This window comes from Manis javanica, chromosome 5 (genome assembly GCF_040802235.1).
Source record: "Manis javanica isolate MJ-LG chromosome 5, MJ_LKY, whole genome shotgun sequence".
Classification (NCBI taxonomy): Eukaryota; Metazoa; Chordata; class Mammalia; order Pholidota; family Manidae; genus Manis; species Manis javanica.
The window spans coordinates 70,426,106-70,450,118 of record NC_133160.1 but is presented as its reverse complement, the minus strand read 5'-3'; the positions used below and the strand labels follow the sequence as shown (position 1 = coordinate 70,450,118).

General features: G+C 37.9%; 1 protein-coding gene across 6 annotated transcripts in view; it reads right to left on the bottom strand.

Annotated features, from left to right (window-relative positions):
* Positions 1-24,013, bottom strand: part of LOC118967429 (neurotrypsin) — a 189,390-nt gene that overhangs the window by 45,362 nt on the left and 120,015 nt on the right. For 5 of the 6 annotated variants that reach the window (XM_073237088.1, XM_073237087.1, XM_073237086.1 and 2 more), the window contains 3 exons: positions 21,703-21,881; positions 17,807-17,957; positions 5,945-6,123 (listed from right to left, as the gene is read on the bottom strand). In XM_073237088.1, the coding sequence (XP_073093189.1) occupies positions 5,945-6,123; positions 17,807-17,957; positions 21,703-21,881 (509 nt within the window). The remainder of the gene's footprint in view (positions 1-5,944; positions 6,124-17,806; positions 17,958-21,702; positions 21,882-24,013) is intronic. The other variant, XM_073237084.1, reaches the window with a different exon arrangement.

Genomic DNA, 24,013 nt, shown 5'->3' with positions numbered 1-24,013 from the left:
TGAGGCGAGAGGGATAAAAGTATCTCCAGGAATGAAAGAATAGTAAGAGAACTGTGTGACCAATCCAAATGGAACAATATTCGCATTATAGGGGTACCAGAAGAAGAAGAGGGAGAAAAAGGGACAGAAAGTGTCTTTGAAGAAATAATTGCTGAAAACTTCCCAAAACTGGGGGAGGAAATAGTCTCTCAGACCATGGAAGCCCACAATCTCCCAACACAAGGGACCCAAAGAGGACAAAACCAAGACATATAATAATTAAAATGGAATAGATCAAAGACAAGGACACAGTATTAAAGGCAGCCAAAGGTCACCCACAAAGGAAAACCCATCAGGATATCATCAGACTTCTCAACAGAAACCTTACAGGTCATAAGAGAATGGCATGACATATTTAATGCAATGAAACAGAAGGGCCTTGAACCTAGAATACTGTATCCAGCACAATTCTCACTTAAATATGAAGGAGGGATTAAACAATTACCAGACAAGCAAAAGTGGAGGGAATTCGCCCCACACAAATCACCTCTACAGGATATTTTATAGGGACTGCTCTAGATTGGAGCACTCCTAAGGCTAAATAGATGTCACGAGAGAAAATAAAATCACACCAAAGAAAGCAGAGCAAACAAATACTAAACAAAGGAAAAATAAATAAAATCAACTATTCACAAAACCAATCAAAGAAAACACAAAAGAGTACAGAATAAACACCTAACATATAAAGAATGGAGGAGGAGGATTAAGAAGCGAGAAAAAATAAAGAACCATCAGACTGTGTTTATGATAGCTTAATAAGCGAGTTAAGTTAGAAGGTTACATAGTAAAGAAGCTACCCTTGAACCTTTGGTAACCAAAATCTAAAGCCTACAAATGGCAATAAGTACATATCTTTCAATAATCACCTTAAATGTGAATGGACTGAATGCACCAATCAAAAGACACAGAGTAAGAGAATGGATAAAAAAGCAAGACCCATCTATATGCTGCTTACAAGAGACTAACCTCAAACCCAAAGAGATGCACGAACTAAAAGCCAAGGGATGGAAAAAGAAATTTCATGCAATCATTGGAGAGAAAAAAGCAGATGTTGCAGTACTGGTATCAAACAAAATAGACTTCAAAACAAAGAAAGTAATATGAGATAAAGAAAGACAATACATAATGATAAAGGGGTCAGTCCAATAAAAGGATATAACCATTATAAATATATATGCACAAAACACAGGAGCACCAGCATATGAGAAACAATTACTAACAGAATTAAAGGAGGAAATAGAATGCAATGCATTCGTTTTAGGAGACTTCAACACACCACTCCCTCCAAAGGACAGATCCACCAGACTGAAAATAAGTAAGGACACAGAGGCACTGAACAACACACTAGAACAGATGGAACTAACACACATCTACAGAACACTACACCCAAAACAGCAGGATACACATTCTTCTCAAGGGTACATGGAACATTTTCCAGAATAGATGACAAACTAGACCACAAAAAGAGCCTCAGTAAATTCAAAATGATTGAAATTCTATGAACCAACTTCTCAGACCACAAATGGATAAAACTAGAACTAAATTGTACAAAGAAAACAAAAAGGTCACAAACACATGGAGGCTTAACAACATACTCCTAAATAATCAACAGATCAATGACCAAATTAAAATAGAGATCAAGTGATAAATGGAGACAAATAACAACTACAGCACAAAGCCCCATCTTCTGTGGGACCCAGCGAAGGCAGTTCTAAGAGGAAAGTATATAGTAGTCCAGGCCTATTTAAAGAAGGAAGAACAATTACAAATGAATAGTCTAAAGTCACAACTATTGAAACTGGAAAAAGAACAAATGAGGCTCAAAGGCAGCAGAAGTAGGGACATAATAAAGATCAGAGAAGAAATAAATAAAATTGAGAAGAATAGAACAATAGAAAAAAATTGATGAAAACCAAGAGCTGGTTCTTTGAGAAAATAAACAAAATAGATAAGCCGTTAGCCAGACTTATTAAGAGAAAAAGAGAATCTATACACATCAACAGAACCAGAAATGGGAAAGGAAAAATCACGATGGAACCCACAGAAATACAAAGACCTACTAGAGAATACTATGGAAATCTATACGCTAACAAACTGGATAATGTAGAAGAAATGGACAACTTTCTAGAAAAATACAACCTTCCAAGACAGACAAAGGAAGAAACAGAAAATCTAAGCAGATCAATAACAAGCAATGAAATTGAATCAGTAATAAAAAAAACAACCCAAGAACAAAACCACCGGGCCAGATCAATTCACCACTGAATTTTATCAGACATATAGAGAAGACATAATACCAATTCTCCTTAAAGTTTTCCAAAAAATAGAAGAGGAGGGAATACTCCCAAACACATTCTATGAAGCCAGCATCACTCTAATACCAATACTAGGCAAAGACACCACCAAAAAAGAAAATTACAGGCCAATATCCATGATGAACATAGATGCAAAAATACTCAACAAAATATTAGCAAACCAAATTAAAAGATACATCAAGAGGATCATAAACCACTATCAAGTGGGATTCATCTTAGGGATGCAAGGATGGTACAACATTTGGAAATTCATCAACATCATCCACAACATCAACAAAAGGACAAAAACCACATGATCATCTCCCTACATGCTGAAAAAGCATTTGACAAAATTCAACATCCATTCACGATAATAACTCTCAACAAAATGGGTACAGAGGGTAAGTACCTCAACATAATAAAGGCCAGATATGAAAAACCCACCCACAGCCAATATCATAATTAACAGCGAGAGGCTGAAAGCTTTTCCTCTAAGATTAGGAATAAGACAGGGATGCCCACTCTCCCCACTGTTATTCAACATAGTACTGGAGGTCCTAGCCATGGCAATCAGATAAAACAAAGATATACAAGGCATCCAGATTGGTAAAGAAGAAGTCAAACTGTCACTATTTGCAGATGACATGATATTGTAAATTAAAAACCCTAAAGACTCCACACCAAAACTACTAGAACTAATATCCAAATTCACCAAAGTTGCAGGATACAAAATTAATACACAGAAATCTGTTGCATTCCTTCACACTAATAATGAACTAGCAGAAAGAGAAATCAGGAAAACAATTCCATTCACAATTGCATCAAAAAGAATAAAATACCTAGGAATAAACCTAACCAAGGAAGTGAAAGACCTATATCCTGAAAACTACAAGACACTCTTAAGAGAAACTATAGAGGGCACTAACAAATGGAAACTCTTCCCATGCACTTGGCTAGGAAGAATTAATAAAGTCAAAATGGCTATCCTACCCAAAGCAATGTACAGAGTCAATGCAATCCCTATCAAATTACCAACAGCATTCTTCAATGAACTGGAACAAATAGTTCCAAAATTCATATGGATACACCAAAGACCCCAAATAGCAATCCTGAGAAGGAAGAATAAAGTGGGGGGTCTCACTCCCCAACTTCAAGCTGTACTACAAAGCCAGAGAAATCAAGACAACAATTTGGTACTGGCACAAGAACAGACCCACAGATCAGTGGAACAGAAGAGAGAGCCCAGATATTAACCCAAACATATATGGTCAATTAAAATACAATAAAGGAGCCATGGACATACAATGGGGAAATGACAGCCTCTTCAATAGCTGGTGTTGGCAAAACTGGACAGCTACATGTACATGTAAGAGAATGAAACTGGATCTTTGTCTAACCCCATACACAAAAGAAATTTGAAACAGATCAAAGACCTGAATGTAAGTCATGAAACCATAAAACTCTTAGAAGAAAACATAGGCAAAAATCTCTTGGACATAAACATGAGCAACTTCTTCATGAACATATCTCCCCGGGCAAGGGAAACAAAAGCAAAAATAAACAGGTGGGACTATATCAAGCTGAAAAGCTTCTTTATAGCAAAGGACACGACCAATATAACAAAAAGGCATCCTACAGTATGGGAGAATATATTCATAAATGACATATCCGATTAAGGGTTGACATCCAAAATACATAAAGAGCTCACGCACCTCAACAAACACACAGCAAATAAACCAATTAAAAAATGGGCAGAAGATCTAAACAGACACTTGTCCAAAGAAGAAATTTAGATGGCCAACAGGCATATGAAAAGATGCTCCATATCCCTAATCATCAGAGAAATGCAAATTAAAACCACAATGAGATATCACCTCATACCAGTTAAGATGGCCAACATCCAAAAGACAAATAACAACAAATGTTGGGAGGATGTGGAGAAAGGGGAACCCTCCTACACTGCTGGTGGGAATGTAAATTAGTTCAACCACTATGGAAAGCAGTACGGAGGTTCCTCAAACAGTTCAAAATAGAAATACCATTTGACCCAGGAATTCCACTTTTAGGAATTTACACTAAGAATGCAGCAGCGCAGTTTGAAAAAGACAGATGCACCCCTATGTTTATCGCAGCACTATTTACAATAGCCAAGAAATGGAAGCAACCTAAGTGTCCATCAGTAGATGAATGGATAAAGAAGAGGTGGTACATATACACAATGGAATATTATTCAGCCATAAGAAGAAAACAAATAGTACCATTTCAACATGGAGCTAGAGGGTATTATGCTCAGTGAAATAAGCCAGGTGGAGAAAGACAAGTATCAAATGATAAGTATCACTTATCTATGGAGTATAGGAACAAAGAAAAACTGAAGAAACAAAACAGCAGCAGACTCACAGAACCCAAGAATGGACTAACAGTTACCAAAGGGAAAGGGACTGGGGAGGATGGGTGAGAAGGAAGGGATAAGGGGGGGTAGAAAAGAAAGGGAGCATTACAATTAGCATGTATAATGTGTGGGTGGGGCACAGGGAGGGCTGTGCAACATAGAGAAGACAAGTAGTGATTCTACAGCATCTTACTACGCTGATGGACAGTGACTGTAATGGGGTATGTGGGGGTGACTTGGCGATGGGGGGAGTCTAGCAAACATAATGTTCCTCATGTAAGTGTAGATTAATGATACCAAAATAAAATAAATAAATAGGTAGATAAGTAAATAAATAAATAAATAAATAAATAAATGAGAAAGATTAAAACCCCAAAATTCTTTCAAGTTCTTTTTAGTATAGAAACAATGGATGTGCTGTTCCAACTTCTCTTGCCTGCCCATTTCCCTCTACTTCCCCCCAAACAGGTAAGTACATACACACACACTCATTGTACTCAGACATACCCTTGTTATTAATACACTTGACACATCTCGACAAGCATGCTGTGATTTGGAATGGTCTAAAAATCGAGGACAGCAAAGTTAACTTGCTTCTTGCTTTAACCAACAAGCCCATCAATACAGTTTTATCAGCTACAAGCACATCCTGAAAGTCAAGACAGACTAACGCATTAATGAACTAACATATAATTATATATAATACCTAGTACTTGAAAGTTTTTACTGCACACTGATTTTTATTATTGGGTACTATATATTGCAACAAAAGTATATTTTTTATCTACCTTTACAGGACTGTATAGTCTTAAATTGAAAAACTCAGAAATATATGTGACTGAGGAGGTAGCATTTTTGGGGGGGGATCATTAATGTACAATTACATGAGCAACATTATGGTTACTAGACTCCCCCCATCATCATGTCCCCAGCACATATCCCAGTACAGTCACTGCCCATCAGCGTTATAAGGTGCTATATAATCATTACTTGTATTCTCTGTAATACTGCCTTCCCCGTGCCCCCGCCACCACATTATGTGTGCTAATCATAAAGGAGGTAGCATTTTAATACAGAATTTGTTGTTACTTTTTTTTTAGTTTTATTTGGGGGATTTGTGTGCTCATTTACTAATATTATCTAAATTGAGGAGAAGGGAAGGTAAGTCCAAATGGCGCTGGGGGCAAAAGTTGGAGGATTAATATGGTGAGATTCTTACCTGTTAGAGGGGTACAGGACACTCCAGCATCTTCCTTGTGGTCACAGTTATGCTCTCCCCAGGAACGCTTTGAACATTGCTCAATAGAAAGCTCATTCCCAGTGCAACGTACTTCATCCAGCATCACTGGACCAGATCCTTCCCCAAAATATGCCTGATTCCATGCTTTGGCAATGCCACTAAACAAATATAAGACCATAAGAATTTCGGATTAGACACCAAACATTGGTTTGGCTTATGTCTTTTGCCCCTGGCAAAGATATAATTATGACTGATACATACTTTCCCTTAAAAATTCATTCCATAGTACTCAACCAGGAGTTGGGAGGGGTGCAAGTTGTAGCACTCCAAAATCTCATGACTATAGACTATCTACGGTTAAAAGAACATATGGGATGTGAACAGATCCCAGAAATGGGCTGCTTTAATTTGTCTGATTTTTCTCAGACTGTTCAAGTACAGTTGGACAATATCCATCATATCATAGATAAATTTTCACAAATGCCTAGGGTGCCTAAATGGTTTTCTTGGCTTCACTGGAGATGGATGGTAATTACAGATTTGCTTTGTTTATGTCACCGTATTCCTATTATGTTAATATGTGTGTGCAAATTAGTTAGTAGTTTAAAACCTATACATACTTAAGATACTCTAGAAGAATATATGTCAAAGAATTAATCAATCCTCCCATGTTTCCTTCCATATGCTACATCTATAGCTTTTCTTCTTCCTTCCTAATTACAACCCTTAAATAGAATTCGTGCCTCATATTGAATTTACCGAGTATCGTAATTCCTCCAGGTGGTAAAGATACCTCGAGACAAGTGCTGGGCATAGAAGCCACAGGGCATAAATCTGCAAAGAAGTAAAAAGCTAACCTTTTCAAACAATATGGCTTCTCTCTCACTTACCAACTTTACATTTCCCTGTATGGCCCTGGAAGATGACTGGTTAGACAGGGACGGGGAACAACCTAAGACAGGCATAGTCGCAGGGGGGCCATCAGGTGAGAATTTGGGGATCAACAGAGGTGAGGCTCAGAACCTCACCCGCCCTGCTTTGAGAGAAATCTTCTGCATCCGTGGATGTTTTGCTGCCCTTGTCTAGCCTGGATTAATACTTAGTCCATAGGCACACACCTGATCATCTGATCATCTACATTTGCCCTCTTACAGCACTAAACTACGTTTTCTACCTTTATCTTGCCTCTACCTACCACTTCAGCATTTTATTAAAAATAAAAATAATAATAATAATAAAGGGAGAAATGTGGGATCAACATATAAATCAAGTACAAAAATCAAACGAATATTCATATTTGACCTGATTGTTTATAGGTCATAATGCGTGATCAAAACCGAAAGTTTCTGTGATGAATGCCCTTGTACTGTTCATCATGTAAGAATTTATTCACTATGTAAGAATTCGTTCACCATGTAAGAACTTGTTCGTTATGCTTCAGAAGATTGGAGACTGACGAGAATTAGGCTTAAGATGGATTAATGATTGTACATTGAGCATTGACCCCCCTATACTGAATTTTATTGTTGTTAACAACCATTTGATCAATAAATATGAGAGATGCCCTCTCAAAAAAAAAAAAAATTCATTCCATAGTGACATGACCTGCTGTATTTTGTTTGTTTGTTTGCTGCTCTTTCTATTTTGGCCATCATGAATGTTTCAAAGCCTGCTAGTTATCCCCCAATATTTACTCTCCTTTTCTTCATTAGTACTGGAACCTCAGATTTTTAGGAGGGCAATGGCTATCCGGAAGAAAGACCACATTTCCCAGCCTCCTCTCCTTACAGATGACTACATTTGTTTGTTTTAAAATATATGTAACAGGTTCCTGTTGGCGGCCTTGAGAATCCAATATGGAGAAGAGAGATGGGGCTCGGACGGGGGGCCCTGCACCGCCCCCCAGGCGCACCTCTCCCGGCCGCCCACCGCTACCGAGGACCGTGACTGGCCCGACCCCCCGGGGGGCGACCTGGGACCGAGCCCTGAAGCGCGGCCGGCGCTCTCCTCCTCCTCTCGGTCCTCGCCGCTCCACGCCACGCCTGTTCTCCTCGCCCCCCACCGCCGTCTCTGGCCCAAATCTCTCCCCCTCCACGCTCCTGAGCCCCTGGAGCCCCTGCCCGCCTAGTCCCTCGGCGCTGCGGCGCCCACTCCCTCGCAGTCTGCCTTTGCACCCCTGCCCCCAAACCTCACCCAGCGCTCCGGTCGCCCAGCTTCCCTTTCAGCCTCTGCGGCGCCCCCTTCATCTGTAGCCGCCCCGCCATCCCAGCCAAAGGAGGCGATCTCCGGAGATGTGAAGAAGGGGGAGGTGAGCAGACAGGAAGATGAAGGGAGCAGAGCTGCCCGCCAGAGGGGCAGGCGTCTAGGTGAACAGGAAAATGACAGAAGAAACACACCCAGACGAATATATTCCCTGTCGTCCATTCGTAAATGCTTAAAGATTAATCATCAGGGGTCCGTCCCTCCTAGAACTGCAAGAACTGGGGTACTCAGACTTGGTGTGGGGGATATCCCTTCATCCAGAGCATGAACAGAGCTGCATACTCTTTCTAGAATCCCTTAACAAGTTCTTCAAGTTGTTTTTAGCAAAAGTTCTTGGTGAATGCCAGGAGGCCCAAGAGATCTATCATTTACAAAGAAACAGAAATGCCAGCACTTGGTGTGTCATGTCTGACAGCTGGCATTCTGCGCCTTCCAGACAAGTCAGTCTTGTACAGAAAGCCTGCTGCCCTGGGAAGCAGGCAAACTCAGCCCTAGAAGAAATCACAGGAAGTAATTAAACAGAGAAGGAAGGCGATCAAAGACTTAAGGTCCCTACCCTACTCCCTAGCATTTAGTCACTCCATCCGAAGTCTTGAACTGATGCCACCACCCAGCAGTTCCCAAACAACTGGCTGAAAACACATAAGCACGGCAAGGGTTTATGAACCAAATACATAATGTCACCCACACATATCTGTTACTCTCTCGCAGTGTGTGTAGCTCATTTATAGAATAATAAAAACACAACCTAATTAAAACACTACCGAATTCAAAAAGTTAATGAATAAAAAGAAAATAAAATGTATGTAACATAAAATTTACCACTTCAACAATTTTTAAGTGCACAGCTCAGTTCCACTAAGTACATTCACACTGTTGTGCAGCCATCACCACCATCATCTCCAGAACTTTCTAATCATCTCAAGTGAAATTCTGTACCCACTTAGGATGACTAAGTTTCGCACAAATGGTATTTTGGTAGAAGTGTCCCATATCACTTCCAGGAATTATCCTTGTTTCACTTCTTCCTTCCTGCTGACTGCATGGCAGAGGTGATAGTTGGAGTTTGAGAAGCTGTCTTAGTCTGTAAGGTGCCATACTAAGAATGACAGAACCACAAGCAAGAAGCAAGAAAGAGCCTGGGGCCCTGATGACCTCAGAACCACCATACTAGCCTTGAGCTGGCTACCTCTGGTCTCTCTTGAGAGAAATAAACTCTTGTCTTGCTTGTGCCATTATTTTCAGTTCTCTTTTACTCAGCGCCAAACATGTTTCTAATGAAAACATCACTTCACTCAAATTTATTTGTCCTAATTTCCTTCTCCCATAATTCTGATACCACATTCTATAACTCCAGATCTCAGTAAAGATCATGATTGCCTGTCAAAATGGTTATGACTTCAGAAATTGCATTTTCAGCCCCATTTAGCCTTTTAATTTTTAGATGAGGGCATTTATATTTTAGTTTGTTTTTCAATGTTTCTGCATATATTACCCATTATTTTAGTTATCCTTTTCTCGAAACATTATAACTATCTTGAGAATTTACAACCAAAATATAATAAAGAAAAGTTTGCTAAATGGTTACATTACGCCAGTAATGGAAAAGTCTTGGAGAGTCAACTTTGTGGTTAAAGATTAGTATGTTTGACTAATTTATTACATACTACAGAAGTTTTTTTTAAGAGAACACATATCAAAAAAAAAACACAAAGAAACAAACCCCAACACTTCTGAGAGTTAAACAATCAAATGCCATTACAGCAAATATTAATTCTATTATCACTTAACTTGTTTTCTGTTAAAAAGTCAGAGAGTGTGCTAATGGGGAGATAAAGGAATGTTTACAGCAGGAGGTGTGAGGGAAGCTGAGACAAAATATGTTGCTTATGCTGGATGTTTTGGTGGAATTAAAATTTTTTAATTTAGAATCCTAACACTTGAATCACTATGTTATTTGTCATGTAGTGAACTCTGAGAAGTCTGCCCCAACAAATACTGAAGACTAATACCCAGAGTGAATCAGACAAATGTGAAAGAATAAATTAAAAGGAATCCTAACATAAATGACATTGTCATAGGACATAATTTTTGAGTGAATTTGTTTTTTTTTGCTAAAGTAAACATAATGAAGAACAGATAGCCACTTCAACTCTTCTGGAAAGAAGGAATAAGAGCTCAACTAATAGGACTTCTTTAAAATAAAATTTTCAGTTGTTTCAGTATTCTGTGCATGCACACAGAGGAGTGTAATAGACACATGTAAATGTTCATATGTTAGTGACCATGTCAATGAATTTATTCTTCCCACACTAAATTTAAAGAAGAAAATGAAATGTGCCAACAGACCCTGGAGTTCAAATCTGGGTTTACTTGAACCAGCTGGGCTTCCTTGAGTAAATTACTAAAACTTTCTCGGCCTAATATGCATGTTTTGAACATAGGAATCAGAACTGCTCCCTTTCAGGGCTGTAAGAATCAAACTGATACAAAGTAGGAACTCAAAAAATGTTGGTTTTCCTTTCCCTCTCTGGCGCTCTTAAGAAGCTTCCCCCTAAAGGCTGATGAATAACATAAATTTGCTGTGCAATTTATCTAAAAAATATTTGGTATTCAGTGTAAACAAAGATCACAGTTTCTGTTTTCCCCACTCCCCAAAAGGTAGGTTTAGGTGAGTGGTAAGGAAGACAGGATCAATTAAAATTTGAATATTTTCTGGCTTTAATGTTGTAAATATGTTTTATTTATTTGGTTTAAAGTAGTTTTTAAAAGGATATACTTCTGGAAGTAATTAGTAGCCTAAAAGACACTGGATAAATCTATGTGTTGTTTTTTATTAAGGATTATAAAATAATGACCCAAAAGATCATTAAGCTATGACTTGCATCACTCAACTCGGGATTCTTATGGCAGAAACATAGATAAATAATCAGAGGCAAACAACTTCAAGAGTTTTAGTACATAAGGTATTTTACCAAAAAACACTGTATTGGCCAAAACACAACTTTTTTCTATAGACAGCATTTATGCTCCCAGAAAAATATTTCTTATACCAAAAAGATCTTGCAATAGTGGTCTGTAAGGCTGTAAAGAAATGAAAATGTTTTCAAAGTTACTCACAGTGGAATAGATATATCCTTCCAGAAAAAAAAATCTTAATATTTACACTTAAATTGGGAAGGAAACAGTGTAACACCTACTGAAAATAAACTCCAAAGTCATGTATTGATCATTAAGTTAGTCCCAGAATTTGGAGCATTTGAATAACTGAAATGTGTCATTTCAAACATGTTAACGTTTATACAAATGCTGGCTCAAAGAAGAAGGGAACTGCTTGGAATTCTGTGCATGAGACACGTGGCTCCTCTTTTAAAAGGGAAAACCCAGGATGGGAGCAAAAAAGCCCTAGCTAGTGGCTCTAGAGCAGAGATCAGCAAACTACAATCCAAGGGCCGAATTCAGCACACCACCTGCTTTTACGTCAACTATAAGCTAAGACTGGTTTTACATTTTATAAATGGTTGGGGAAAAAATCAGAATAGGAATACAGTTTTGGACATGTGAAAATCAAATTTACTGTTCATAAGTAAGGTTTTGTTGGAACAAAGCTGCACTCATTCCCAACTTTTGCCTATGGCTGCTCTTGTACTACACAGACACAGTTGAGCGATTGCAAAGCCCAAAATAGTTGCTATCTGGTCCTTCACAGGAAAAGTTTGTTGACCTTTGCCCAGAGGAAAGAGATTAATGAAAGCAAATATGGAAAGTGATTTAGAGAACACTCCGAGTTGGAGAACAGAGGAGGAGAAGACAGGATGACTGACGCAGGTCATGGAGAAGCCAGACAGGAAAGCTTCGGAGAAAAACAGATTAACAGCCTCGGTGGATCTTTGTCCTGCGATAAAGTCTAGATAAGATCTACTAAAGAAAATGTCAGTGGGTACAATTCATTGAGCCAGGATTGGGTGCTCTAAGAAAACCAGGACCAATCTGGAAGAATATAAAATTTGATCCCAAACGCATAATGGAAACAAACTCCAGATGGTACAAAGACATAAGTATTAGGAAGGAAGAAGAGAGAGTGGTGGGGGCAGGAGGCAGAAGAAGAAGGGAGGAAGGAGTGGAGGAAGGAAGGGAAGGAAGGAGGTGTGGAGGGAGGGAGGGAAGGGAGAGGAGGAAGGAGACAGAGAAAGAGAGAAGGAGAGCAAGCCGGTGAGAGTTACTGGAAAAAAACAAAACACAGTACTACTAACCTTGGGGTAAAAGGGTTTCTTGAGTAAGATGAGAAACCAAGAAGTCAGAGAACAAAGACTAAAAAAGCTAAATTAAACCATATCATTTTAAACTACTGTACAGCAAAATAAGCCACAGGGAGAGTCAAAAGGGAAACCAACAAGCTGGAAGACACATTTGTAAGACATAACAGCAATCAAATAAAAATTCACATAAATTAACAATAACATTATTATTATGCTATAATGAAGTAATAATATAAATTATTTTTATGTTATAAGGAGAATGCAGGATGAAAGGGTAGAAGTCCCAGATAGTGACTCTGGGGAAAGCCATCTATGTTAAAGTACTCAAGAAACACCATTTGGGTGTTTTATTTTCTTGTTTATTTATTTATATTTTCCATTGTTTATAAACATCATTTTAATGATCACAAGAATGTATAATTAAAATAATCAGAAAAAACTAATAGAATTTGAGAAAAAAATTAACTACATTAACTAAGAAATTATGATGTAACAAACGAGTTTTTCTAGCTAATTTCTGAGTTTACTAAAATTAAGAAGATAATATTACATAAATACACTTTCAGCCAGTCACTAGTGTTCCCTGGTGCCCTGGACTGTGCTGGCTTCTAAGGGAACAGCAAAGAAACTGATGACTCTGCCCTCAAAGAGATTTTGTGATACTGGGGGACAGAAACATAAGACTCATGGACTGTTAATGTCAAACAACTGCTATGTGAATTCAATAAAACTCTGGGTTCTCTGTCCTTGGTTGGCAGAACTCATATGCACACCAGCCCTGGAAGTTCATTTGTAGGAAAAATCCCAGTGTTGGCCACTTTCTTACCCTCTGACTATAGAATAAATTTGTGGAATAGGGATGCTCTGATATAATACATTGCTTTATTAGGTTATTTTCTGTAAAGCTGTTTGACCTACTTAACAGCAATCACCAATAAACACTGAATTGATTCTATGTCCGATCCTTATCCAAAACATTCTTCAACCTATTAGGTTAATCTGACTGGACGCATATAAAGTTTGCTTTTTCATAGAAAAAGACTAAACAAACAGCACCATCTGAGTAATCAATCCTCAGGTTTACCTACTACTTTGAACAGACACAGAATAGAATTAGGCAATTCTATTGTGCAAGATAATTACTTGGTAGGTTATAAAACAAACTGGTCCTTTAACTGCAAATATCATTTTGTAACCCTTGTAAATCTATGGATGGAAAAATCATTTTTCATGATCAATATTCTAGATTTCTCTCTAAAAAACAATCACTTCCACCTCCAGTAATTATTTTTGACGTATATGGAATGCTTACTGTATGCCAGGCACTGGTCTCACAGCTTTATACTCCCTATAACCCCATGATGTATTCCTCAATTTACCCATGAAGCAACTGAGGCCCAGAAGGTAAACAATTTGCCCAGCATTATACCACCACTAGGTGGTAAACGTGGTCTGGCTACAAAGCCAACCCTGGAACACTTTGCTATCTGGCGGCATTTTTAATAAGTTGCCTATCACACTTAAAACATGTTCATCATCATCTTCTTCCTAAAATTAGCTTTTCTCTCTTGACTTCCCTATTTCTTTCAGCCCTCTATTTCTACTTATTATCATTAACACCTAGCTATTTTACAAAAAGGGTAACATGAAAGAAAAAAATCTTACAGTGGGAGCCACAGACGTTAAGGTTCAGGCTCTCACTAACAGAACGATTCCAGGGCCCTTGGGTAATCTCACAGGGCCTGACTTCCCCATCTGTTTAATAAGGTCTCTTTCTCACTCAGTAATTCTCTGTACCAGGTTACCCTAATCGTAAAGTTTTTAATATACTAAGAAATTAATGAAATGGTGAAATAAAAGAGTGAAGAAACATTTTTTTAAAAAGCATATTAGAAGAATTTTTATTCTGACAACTCAATAAAATGTTTTATACAATTTTATAGTAAAAAAAACTAAGAAATGTTTAAAATGTTCAAATTCCTATGTAAATTATGGCATATCCACATAACAAAATATGATGTTATAGTTCTTAGCTATATTTAAGAGTTTCAAAAGACATGGGAAATACTTTAATATTGAACTCACAAAAGCAACTCTACTTAAAACGTCTCCACCTGAAACTTCACTGGATACATACACATTGTCAAGTTCAATTTTCTAACAACCGGCTACCTTCTTTCCTGGTCCTCATCTTTCCCCAAGTTCTGGGTTAATCAAATCTAATGACAGTAACTCCTTTTGTATTTAGATAGCTTGCCAGCTACCACCACCTAGGGATACCATTAAAAGATGAGGGTCAACAGAAACAGCTTCCCACAAAGAAACTGTACCCACCGCTCCAGGGAGGCACAATGCAGCTTCCCTGTGGGAATTCAACAAAGCAAGTAAGACTGTGATGAAATTTGCTTAAGAGCAACTCATAAACTGAGACAAGCAACAGTTATGTTATCTGCTACCAACGATGTGCCATTAAATACCATTTCATCTGAAAGTACTGCACCCTTAAGCAAGCAAAACAAATGAAAGGGTGAGTAGTTGCAGAATATTACTTTAAAGCAAACTTATAAGAGAACTATAAAATCAAGGCAAATGGACAATGACAGCTCAGAGCATCTGAGTGCTTATATGACAACAAACCTCTCCTTCTGGATTGTTGGTTGTTACACAGACTTTCTGCTCTTGTGTATTTGGAGCTATTTTTCCCCTTTTAATCACTTTTTCAAACATGAGTCTCCTCATATGAAAGACGGCAATAAACTAATGCTTGAGAAAGATGCAAACACTTCATTTAACCCATGCATGTGTTCACATTATTACAGTCTTCATTGTGATACCACTTGTATATTCTATGTAGTAGACCATTGTTTGTCCACATGGTCTTAAGAACTGTTAATTTAAGTGAAAAAAAAATTGGCTATCAAGAAAGAACCCTACATTTCAACATGAATTTTCAGAATCACTCCATAACTGTAAATACGATTCATATTCAGTGTTTAATTTAAATTTTCTATGCATTTTCTATGCAACAAAAGCTTGCCTTTTCCCACAGAAACATAATAATAAAAAATGTATTATAGCTTAAGTTTAGAGTAATCCATACTGTAACTATAATGTTAAATATGTTATTACTATACCCTGAAAGTTCTTACTATTTTTGGCAAAGATGTTTCTTAGTAACTAACACGAAAATCAATTAGCACTCCAGTGACCACATCATTGATAAAACCCAGTAAATAGACATAGACACATAATAGTGTTTTAAAGTATGAAATTCATAGATATAGCTAACTAAATAGAAGTTCTGGATAGAGGTATAGTGTTTGATGATCTCACCACTAAATGCTCTGTTTACTTTGAATGTTTAATAGCATTTTTCTTTGAATATTTAATAACTTCTTTCCACTATAAAAGCCCCTAATAAGACTGACCTTGATAGTCAATATATATTGTGCACTTAACAAGTGTGCTAACTGCTTTATAGACACTAAACCCTACACATTAGGAAATACGTTGTAGATGAGAAAATTGCAACTAAGAGATATTCTGCAACTTTTCTCACTCCCAGAAGTAGGACTCAAATCCAGATCATTCCCAGGACAGGGCACCTGCTCAAAATCTTATGCTATGCTGACTCCAATGGCAACAACTGGAATTTTGAAGAAAACTGCTTTTGAGACTGATACCTAGTCAGAACATTTAAAAAATCTAGGCTCAAAAAAATTAATGATTAATAACAATTTTCACAAAAAGAACCGGTTGGCCCTATTACTGACCCACTCAAAGAAAATGATTATTCCAGTAAATTTACCACCACTGGTAACTATAAACCCTATGGACACAGGGTTTGCCAGGCTTCTTCCTGTCCCACATGTGAACTGCAAAGCAGCAGTTAGGTCCCAAAATCGGCGACGGGGGAAACTGCAAGTTCACAGTGAAAGAGCAGGCCTCAGCATGGGGAGAACCCGAGCTGGCCTAAGATGCTGATGAGATATAAGACAAGCAAACATCACCACATCACCGAGGGTAATTTTTAGCCAAAACATGGTGATCTAATCAAGCCTTTGGATCTAGTCACCAATTTCAGGACTTGCAAGAAACAGAGGAGTAAACTAAATGAAGAAGGGAGAAACTAGGAAGGAGTGAGACAAATCCAGAAGGTAGGACACTCTCCAGAATGGGCAGTTCTAGATTCAAGGAGACTTCAGGGGCACGACATCCCGGTGGGCTGCGCCAGGATAGATTCTGCTTCCGACAAATCAGCTGTCAAGGACTTTGTAGGGGCAATGGTGCGAATTTTAATATGATGGGGTATTAGACAATATTAAGAAGGATTACTGATTCTCTTAGTTGTGATCATGTTAATTTGGCTATGTAAGACAATGTTCTTATTTATTTTAAGAGATGTACTGAAGTACAGGTAAAATATTATAATGCCTATTAAAATATTTCAATATAAACACAGAATTTTTAAAAAGAGGGGGGTCAGTTGCAAAAACCAATTGCCAAAAAAATAAGAATTGGTCCAAGTTTCAAAAATCCTGGTCCAGTGTCAAGGATTATGCTTAATTGGACAAAATGTTACATGGACAGAGAAACCTTAATCTCAAGAGGTTCCTCCCCACCCCACCCCACAACCAAGTGCTAAATGCAAAAGTTTACAAATTCAAAGTAAAATATCAGCTTTTAAAAGATCCCCTAGTATAATTTAGAGAACCTTTTAGGCTTCTTATACCAATGTTCAGAATCACTCCAGGGAAGGATTTAAAAACCCCAAATTGTAACATACTACTAACTGCAGAAAAATCACAACTCAGGCAACATGAAATGTTGATTTTCATACTGCTGTCTTTACTACACATTTACATCCCTACATGGCAAGTATTTCCACTGAATATTAATAAACATCCTTTATTCTAACATACGTAACAAAGAAGGAAGCAAATGTCAGAAGTTTAGAAAATATCTGGGGAGAAGAATTGAGTTTCAGCTGAAACCTAACACTAGTTTCATAGTATGACTGATAGTTGATGTGGCTGGTCATTACCTGGGAGAAATATAAGGGCTATTAACGAAAAGTAGTAAAAGGTTTAGATTCCTAGGGATATAAAATCAATTGAATTCAGATACAAACAGCTTAACTCTCAGAATAAAAATAAATTCTCTGCAGGGAGCCTGGAGTCTAGTACAAAATCAAAAGGTACCTTTTTCTATTTGTTCAAGGAAATGCACAATTTAAACACACAGCCACCTGCCTTTGGGTATGGAAATAACAGATTTTAAAATGTTAGCAAAACAAAACAAAACAAGAACAAACACAAACCTCAGGCCCAGCTGCCTGCAGATCACTTCTGCATCCGCATCATCCCACTGGTCATCACAGATGGTCCCCCACTGACCAGCATGGTAGAGCTCCACTCGGCCTTCATGCACGCTGCTCCCGCCAGCAAGGCGGATGATGGGGAATGCTGGGCCTGCACAGTGTGGAATTAAAAACAAATGAAGCCTACATATTTATACTGAGTGGTGAAATAAGGTATATTCTATTTCTTTCTCATTCTCAATAATTAATATTTATTAAGACATTTCAGTGATTTGGACTACACACACACATATCTAATATATATAATGGTAATCTTAACCAATTAAAACACTCCATATTGAATGCTATTTATAAAAACAGCTCTTGAGAGAAACTAGCCTAATTTGCTTTTCCCTAACAACCTCAGAAACCAGAAAAGACACACTCAAAACTGCAGTTTACTGGAAACTCATTTGATTTTTATGGTATTATGGTGGGACACTGATGTGTTTACTTACAGAAACTGAAGCATCACCAACATGTAATTATTAAGAATGGCACTTTTATCTGTAACATACTTGTTTTAGTATGTATATTTGTAGAACTCAAGGTGAAGTTACCATCAAACTCAGTATACCAAATTGTGGGACATCGGGGCGAGTACTTTCAAAAAAATAACATTGTAAATTCATTTGGGTATGAATCAGTTCATATTCATTTGATCTGTTAAGAACCACCGGCACCTTCCCATCGCAAACTCCTTATTATGGTCCATTAAGCCCCTGATTTATCCCGCAACTCTCTGAACACCTTTCTCCACCCCTGGCCTCGTTCACTGGGCTACAGCTCTCTTCCTCTTGTCCCCTAAACACTCAAAGTTGGTCTCACCTCAGGGTATGTTCCCTTGCTATCACTTCTGCTTGGATACTTCCCGTGGAGTACTTCCCACTGTTCTTCCCATGGCTGCCTCCCTCTCTCATCATTCAGTTCTCAACTCTGAAACTGTTCTTTCTTCAGAAGGCCTGCCCTGCTACTGGAGCTAACCCAGGACCCTAACACACTTTCTACTAAATTGCCTAATTTGCCTACAACATTGCTTTCAGAGTATTTACTTTAACTAGAATTGTCACTGATTTAGTGTGTGTTTTTTTTTTGTCGGTTCTCTGCCACCTGTCAACTAGAATCGAGGACGGAGATGGCGCCTTCCCTTCACCTGCACATCTCAGGTACCCAGCATATAGAAGGCATGTAATAAATACGTGTTGATGCATTGGATTGGCAAGTGATAGTCAAAAGCCTAGAAAGAAGATAACAAACAGTTACTAGGCACCTGCTGTGTGCAAGGTGTTGGAGCAGGTGCTGCAGGGCATTCAGAGGGGCACCAGGCGGATGCTGCCCTAAAGTCACTGCCTCATCATGTACAAAATGAGTACAGAGAAAAGATCATCAAGAAGACCTTGCAGGGGTTCAGAAGCAAGGGAGCTTGCTCATCACTGGGGGTAGATGGGGAATCACTGCTGAATAAGCTGGTATCTGAAGAGGGCCAAGATGGATGGATGGGATTCCAGAAATCAGAGATGGAGGAAGTACAGCGCAGGCAAGGGGAATAGGAAGAACACAAGCATAGAGGTACAAAGCTGAATGTGTTTGGGAAACTAAGCAATCTAATTTTTCTGGAATAAAGCACACAATATGGTGAAAGGGCCAAAACAGGCTGGGACCCTATTCAGAAGTCTGGTTGTGCCTTTTGTTAAATGTTGATCGTGTATCCACATGTATGCTTCTAATTCCTCCACAGTGTAAGTGGCTGTCAGGAAATGGTATTTATATTATTTATATTTATATTCAAATATCATACTTGAGTTTTATAGCAGAGATTTTCAGATCAGTGAATATTTGCAAATACCCATATTCTGATATTTATAATACTATCTACTTACCTAAGTCAAATAGCACTTATAATTTGTTAAAGAATAAAGACCGGTTTAATAAACATAACTGTTCTCAATATTATACACTAGGTTCTTATAATTAACATGACTAAATGACAGTAAGAAACGCAAATTTGCTTGTTATATATATTTTTCCTTTAAAATCCCTGGAAAATATAGTAAAAATGATGGGGAAATGTATATTTCTTAGGGTATCATGTTCTCTTCTTCTTCCCCTCCCTGTACTACCATGGTAAGCTTGGAGAAACCAGAAAAATTTTTTAAAGAGGAAATTTTAAATCACCTACAATCCAGAACTATTATGGCCTATTACATTTTTTTAGGGTGGTGCTCTCTTTTAAAATGTGGGTTTTTTCCTGGTTGTATAAGTAATTGTGAAAATATAGCAAAGATCAAGAACAAAACTTGGTCAACATCCCCCATCCTCCCAATAGACACACAAAAAATCATTTGAAGGAGAATTTAGTGGCAGAGTTGCCTCTCGTTTAACTTAGGGACAAATAAACTTCCCAAGCACTTGCATTTAGACTGCCACTTCCTTTGCCAGTACTGTTCCCTGATCTTCTACGTCGTGAGTGTGGGAAACGCAACAAGCACTACAGGGCAGACACTAAATGTAATTACCAAACTAAAAGGACGATTTAATGTCTATTACGGCGCCTTAGGAAGACCCGCTGTGATCTGAGCTATTTGCTTTCACACTCTCATTTAATCTACCATAAGAGAACTTTTTACATTCTCACTTCTAAATCATCCCAACTTTGTATGTTTTTTGTATGCTTATAAAAAACCTTAAATTTATCTTTGCAACCACAGTGCAAGCAGATGGATAGATTATAAAGAGTGGAAGGAATTTTTTAAGTCATCTTCAAAGAAAAATAACTGTTTTCAAGATTTTACTTACTTCGCTACTTTTAAAATGTTAAAATTTTGTCCATCAGCTTGAACATAGTATTCAAGCAGTAATCTACAAAAAGCAGGGCATTATTGAGCCCAGGCACATCATCCTTGAAGCACTGATGTAAAAACATGTACTTGTCAAAAGCAGCATTACCCGAAAGTGGAGACTCATAAGAAGACCTTACAAAACATCAAGACTTAAGTCATACCCACAAAAGGGCTGTGGCTCTCAGCACACACGGCACCCATCCTCCCGTTGCTTCTCCCAACCAGTTCACAGGAATCACTCTAAACTGGGCCTCTATATTTTGTGACAGGGGCTTTTCTATTCCTTTTGACCTCAACCAAAAACTACTACCCTGAGCTGGCTGTTAGCTTTTCAAGGCTTGAGACATCTAACCATGCTGCTGTTTCCAAGGCAAATGCACAGAGATGCTGTATCAGTGTGGCGGCCTCAGGTCATGGCCACCCGTTATAATACACCATGTTCCCCAGAAAACCCATCAGCCATCATGAAAGGCAGTTGTTCCCTCCTCTACTTACGTTCATATGAATATATGCATATTTGTGGACTGAAACTGTACTGCCAATCACCTCATGCCTAAGATACTGTTCTTGGAAGGGGCCTTTACAGAATGTGCCATCTGCCACTCACAGGAGAACACTGCTCCCATGATTACATGTCATCCTATGAACTGAAATTATTTTGTTGGAGCTGCTGTATTACAGATTTGATTTCAAGGTGATTTTCTATCTTGACTCCATCATGATTTTCCATTGGCAAAATAAATGTTTCATATACAGTATATAGTATTTCTGTAAGCAAACTGGGTAAGACAGAAAACATGTCAAAAGTCAAATACTATTTAGAAAATCAAAAGTAATTCAAATTGTTAGATGCATTCCTATTGAAGGCATTTAATTAGACTGTTAAGTCCTACAGAATATGATGATTCAGACTTACGTATTTAAACACTTAGGAAATTATTTAACTAAGACACTTTTATCATCTGGAATCATGGTTGAAAACACAATGGAAGTAAAACAAGAGGATTTTTTTTTTACCATGGGAAAAGATACACGTGACAGCAGCTGCCATCTTCTGAGGACACACCCGACCCTGCCAGATGTCTTTTTCACAAAGCAGTATATTTTCTTCATCTCCTCGGCAACGGACATTGCTCCAATAAATGGGAATAAGGCCCAGTCGAGAAAAGGGCGTGTGTTTTGCTACTCCTTTGCCTCTGGAAGTACAATGACTGGTGGTTAGGGTTTATCAAATGTAGGAGAATTTTTTCATAGAAGCATTTAGATTTTTAAAAAATATAATAAATCAATAAAGATGAGTTCGGAAGAAAAAGAAAAACAATGGTTTACATAAGTTTCAAGTAGTCAAAACATCAAATCAGAACTTGAGCTGACTACCTAAGGCGATCTTTTTAATTAATCTTAAATAATTAATGTACGCATGTGCCTTCACTGTCTATGGCTGATTTTAGAAGAAAAGGAACACGTACTATGGATATAAAAAGGAAGCCAGGTGACTATGTGCAAAAAGTATATCATGTGGCCCAGTGAGACTTGGATTCTAGTCTGGACTCAGCTGTGAATCACTCTCAGCTGCAACCTTCTGTTAGTTCTGCCTTCTGACCTATAAAAGATGCTTGAAGATTCTTTCCTTCACCAGCACTTTAGGCAAGCGTTTTCAAATGATTATTATTACTACACATAAGCAAGGTAATACCAAGATAGGCAATAAATTCACAATTTTTAAAACTTTATAAATAGTATTTGCTAGCAAAACTTTGAAACCAACTAGTAAAATAAAAACTTGCTGATGGGCTCTGCTTCTAACTTATTTAATCTATGTACATTGTAAGTAAACTCTGATATGTACAAATTGATATTAAATATAAAAAATGAAATGCTTATCTGACTAACATGGTAATCTAAAGAATTGTCACCATACAAAAACTTCCATCAACTAAACACTATATACATGGGGTGTATCTAAAATATGAGTGTGTCTTAATAGCAGTAAAACCGGGTTGCTCCACTCTTACTGCACAATTCTTTTTTTTTGATGGACTACTAAGAGCTGATATAAGCACCCAGACCAGCTTATCTGAAGTTTATGTCTACAGAATGATGGCGACATTCTTTCATCAACAGAAAGACTGGTAACCACACTGCAGGGCACATGTCCACCATAGTGTTCTTGCTTATGTCGCAATCTCATGGGAAATTTTATCCTTCCCTGGTTTTCAGGGGTAATAAAAGCACATGAAGATACGTATATAAAGGAAGACACGGACACCAACCTACAAACTTGCTGTATCTTCAGTCCATCAAAACAAAAAGCATCAAGTTCACATTCTTTATGACCTGCCCATCTGCTGACGACTCTTTTGTCAGACAAAATATTCATTGATTAAATCAGTAATTAACATTCCTCACGACCCTAACACTTGACCGGCTTTAGCCTTACTTTCTTTCACGCTGATATATACCAACACTCATTTTTAAAACTAGTTAATTAAGTACATTAATTCTATTTGCTTCTCTAATAGCATCAAAAGTCTGAATAAAACTTAAGCCTTCATGATCTTCAATAGGAGGAATTCTGCAGTAGTAGGAGAGGAATTGTTTAAATGTTTTAAACTATGTATAAAGATAGTGAGTCCATATGAATCTTATGTGAAATTGACTTGTGTGAATGGAAACGGAATGTTTTAAAATCAGCTCACACCACTAACTTGTTATGTGATCCTGATCATGTCTCTTAACCTTGCTGGACCTCATTTTCACTGTTTATAAAATGAAGGATGAGGAAAAAAACAAAACAAAAACTTAAGCCTTCAAAGTTTGCCTTTACTAAATACTCATTCCATGCCTTCCTAGGGGGAAGACAGGAGGAAGATGGAAAATTAAGTTTGCACTTATTTCACTAGAGTTGACTAGCCTTCATCTGTATCATCATATTAGATATTACTGCTCACAATTATTAATCTAAACCATTCCTGAATTGCAAGCCTTTCTTTCGGCCTTTTAGACGTCCATTTTTCATAACAAGATATTTTCCATGCTTTCTAAAGTTCTCTGATGATAAAGGTCAAGAAAAACATTTATCAATGTGTACTTAGGAAAAATAAATGAGACACAAAAACAGAACAATGAGAACAATAACAAAAACAAAACGTTTTGTACCAAAATGGAGGCTTCTGCTCCCCTTGGCATAAGGGCTAAAGGTGCTGGGACTGGTGGAAGGCAGGGCGCCCTGCCTGTGCATAGACTGCCTAGAGCAGGGTGGGGCTGTCCTGGCCTCCAGGCACTCCTGGGCTGAGAGCTGCCCTGTCTCAAAGGATGTTGCAGGGCA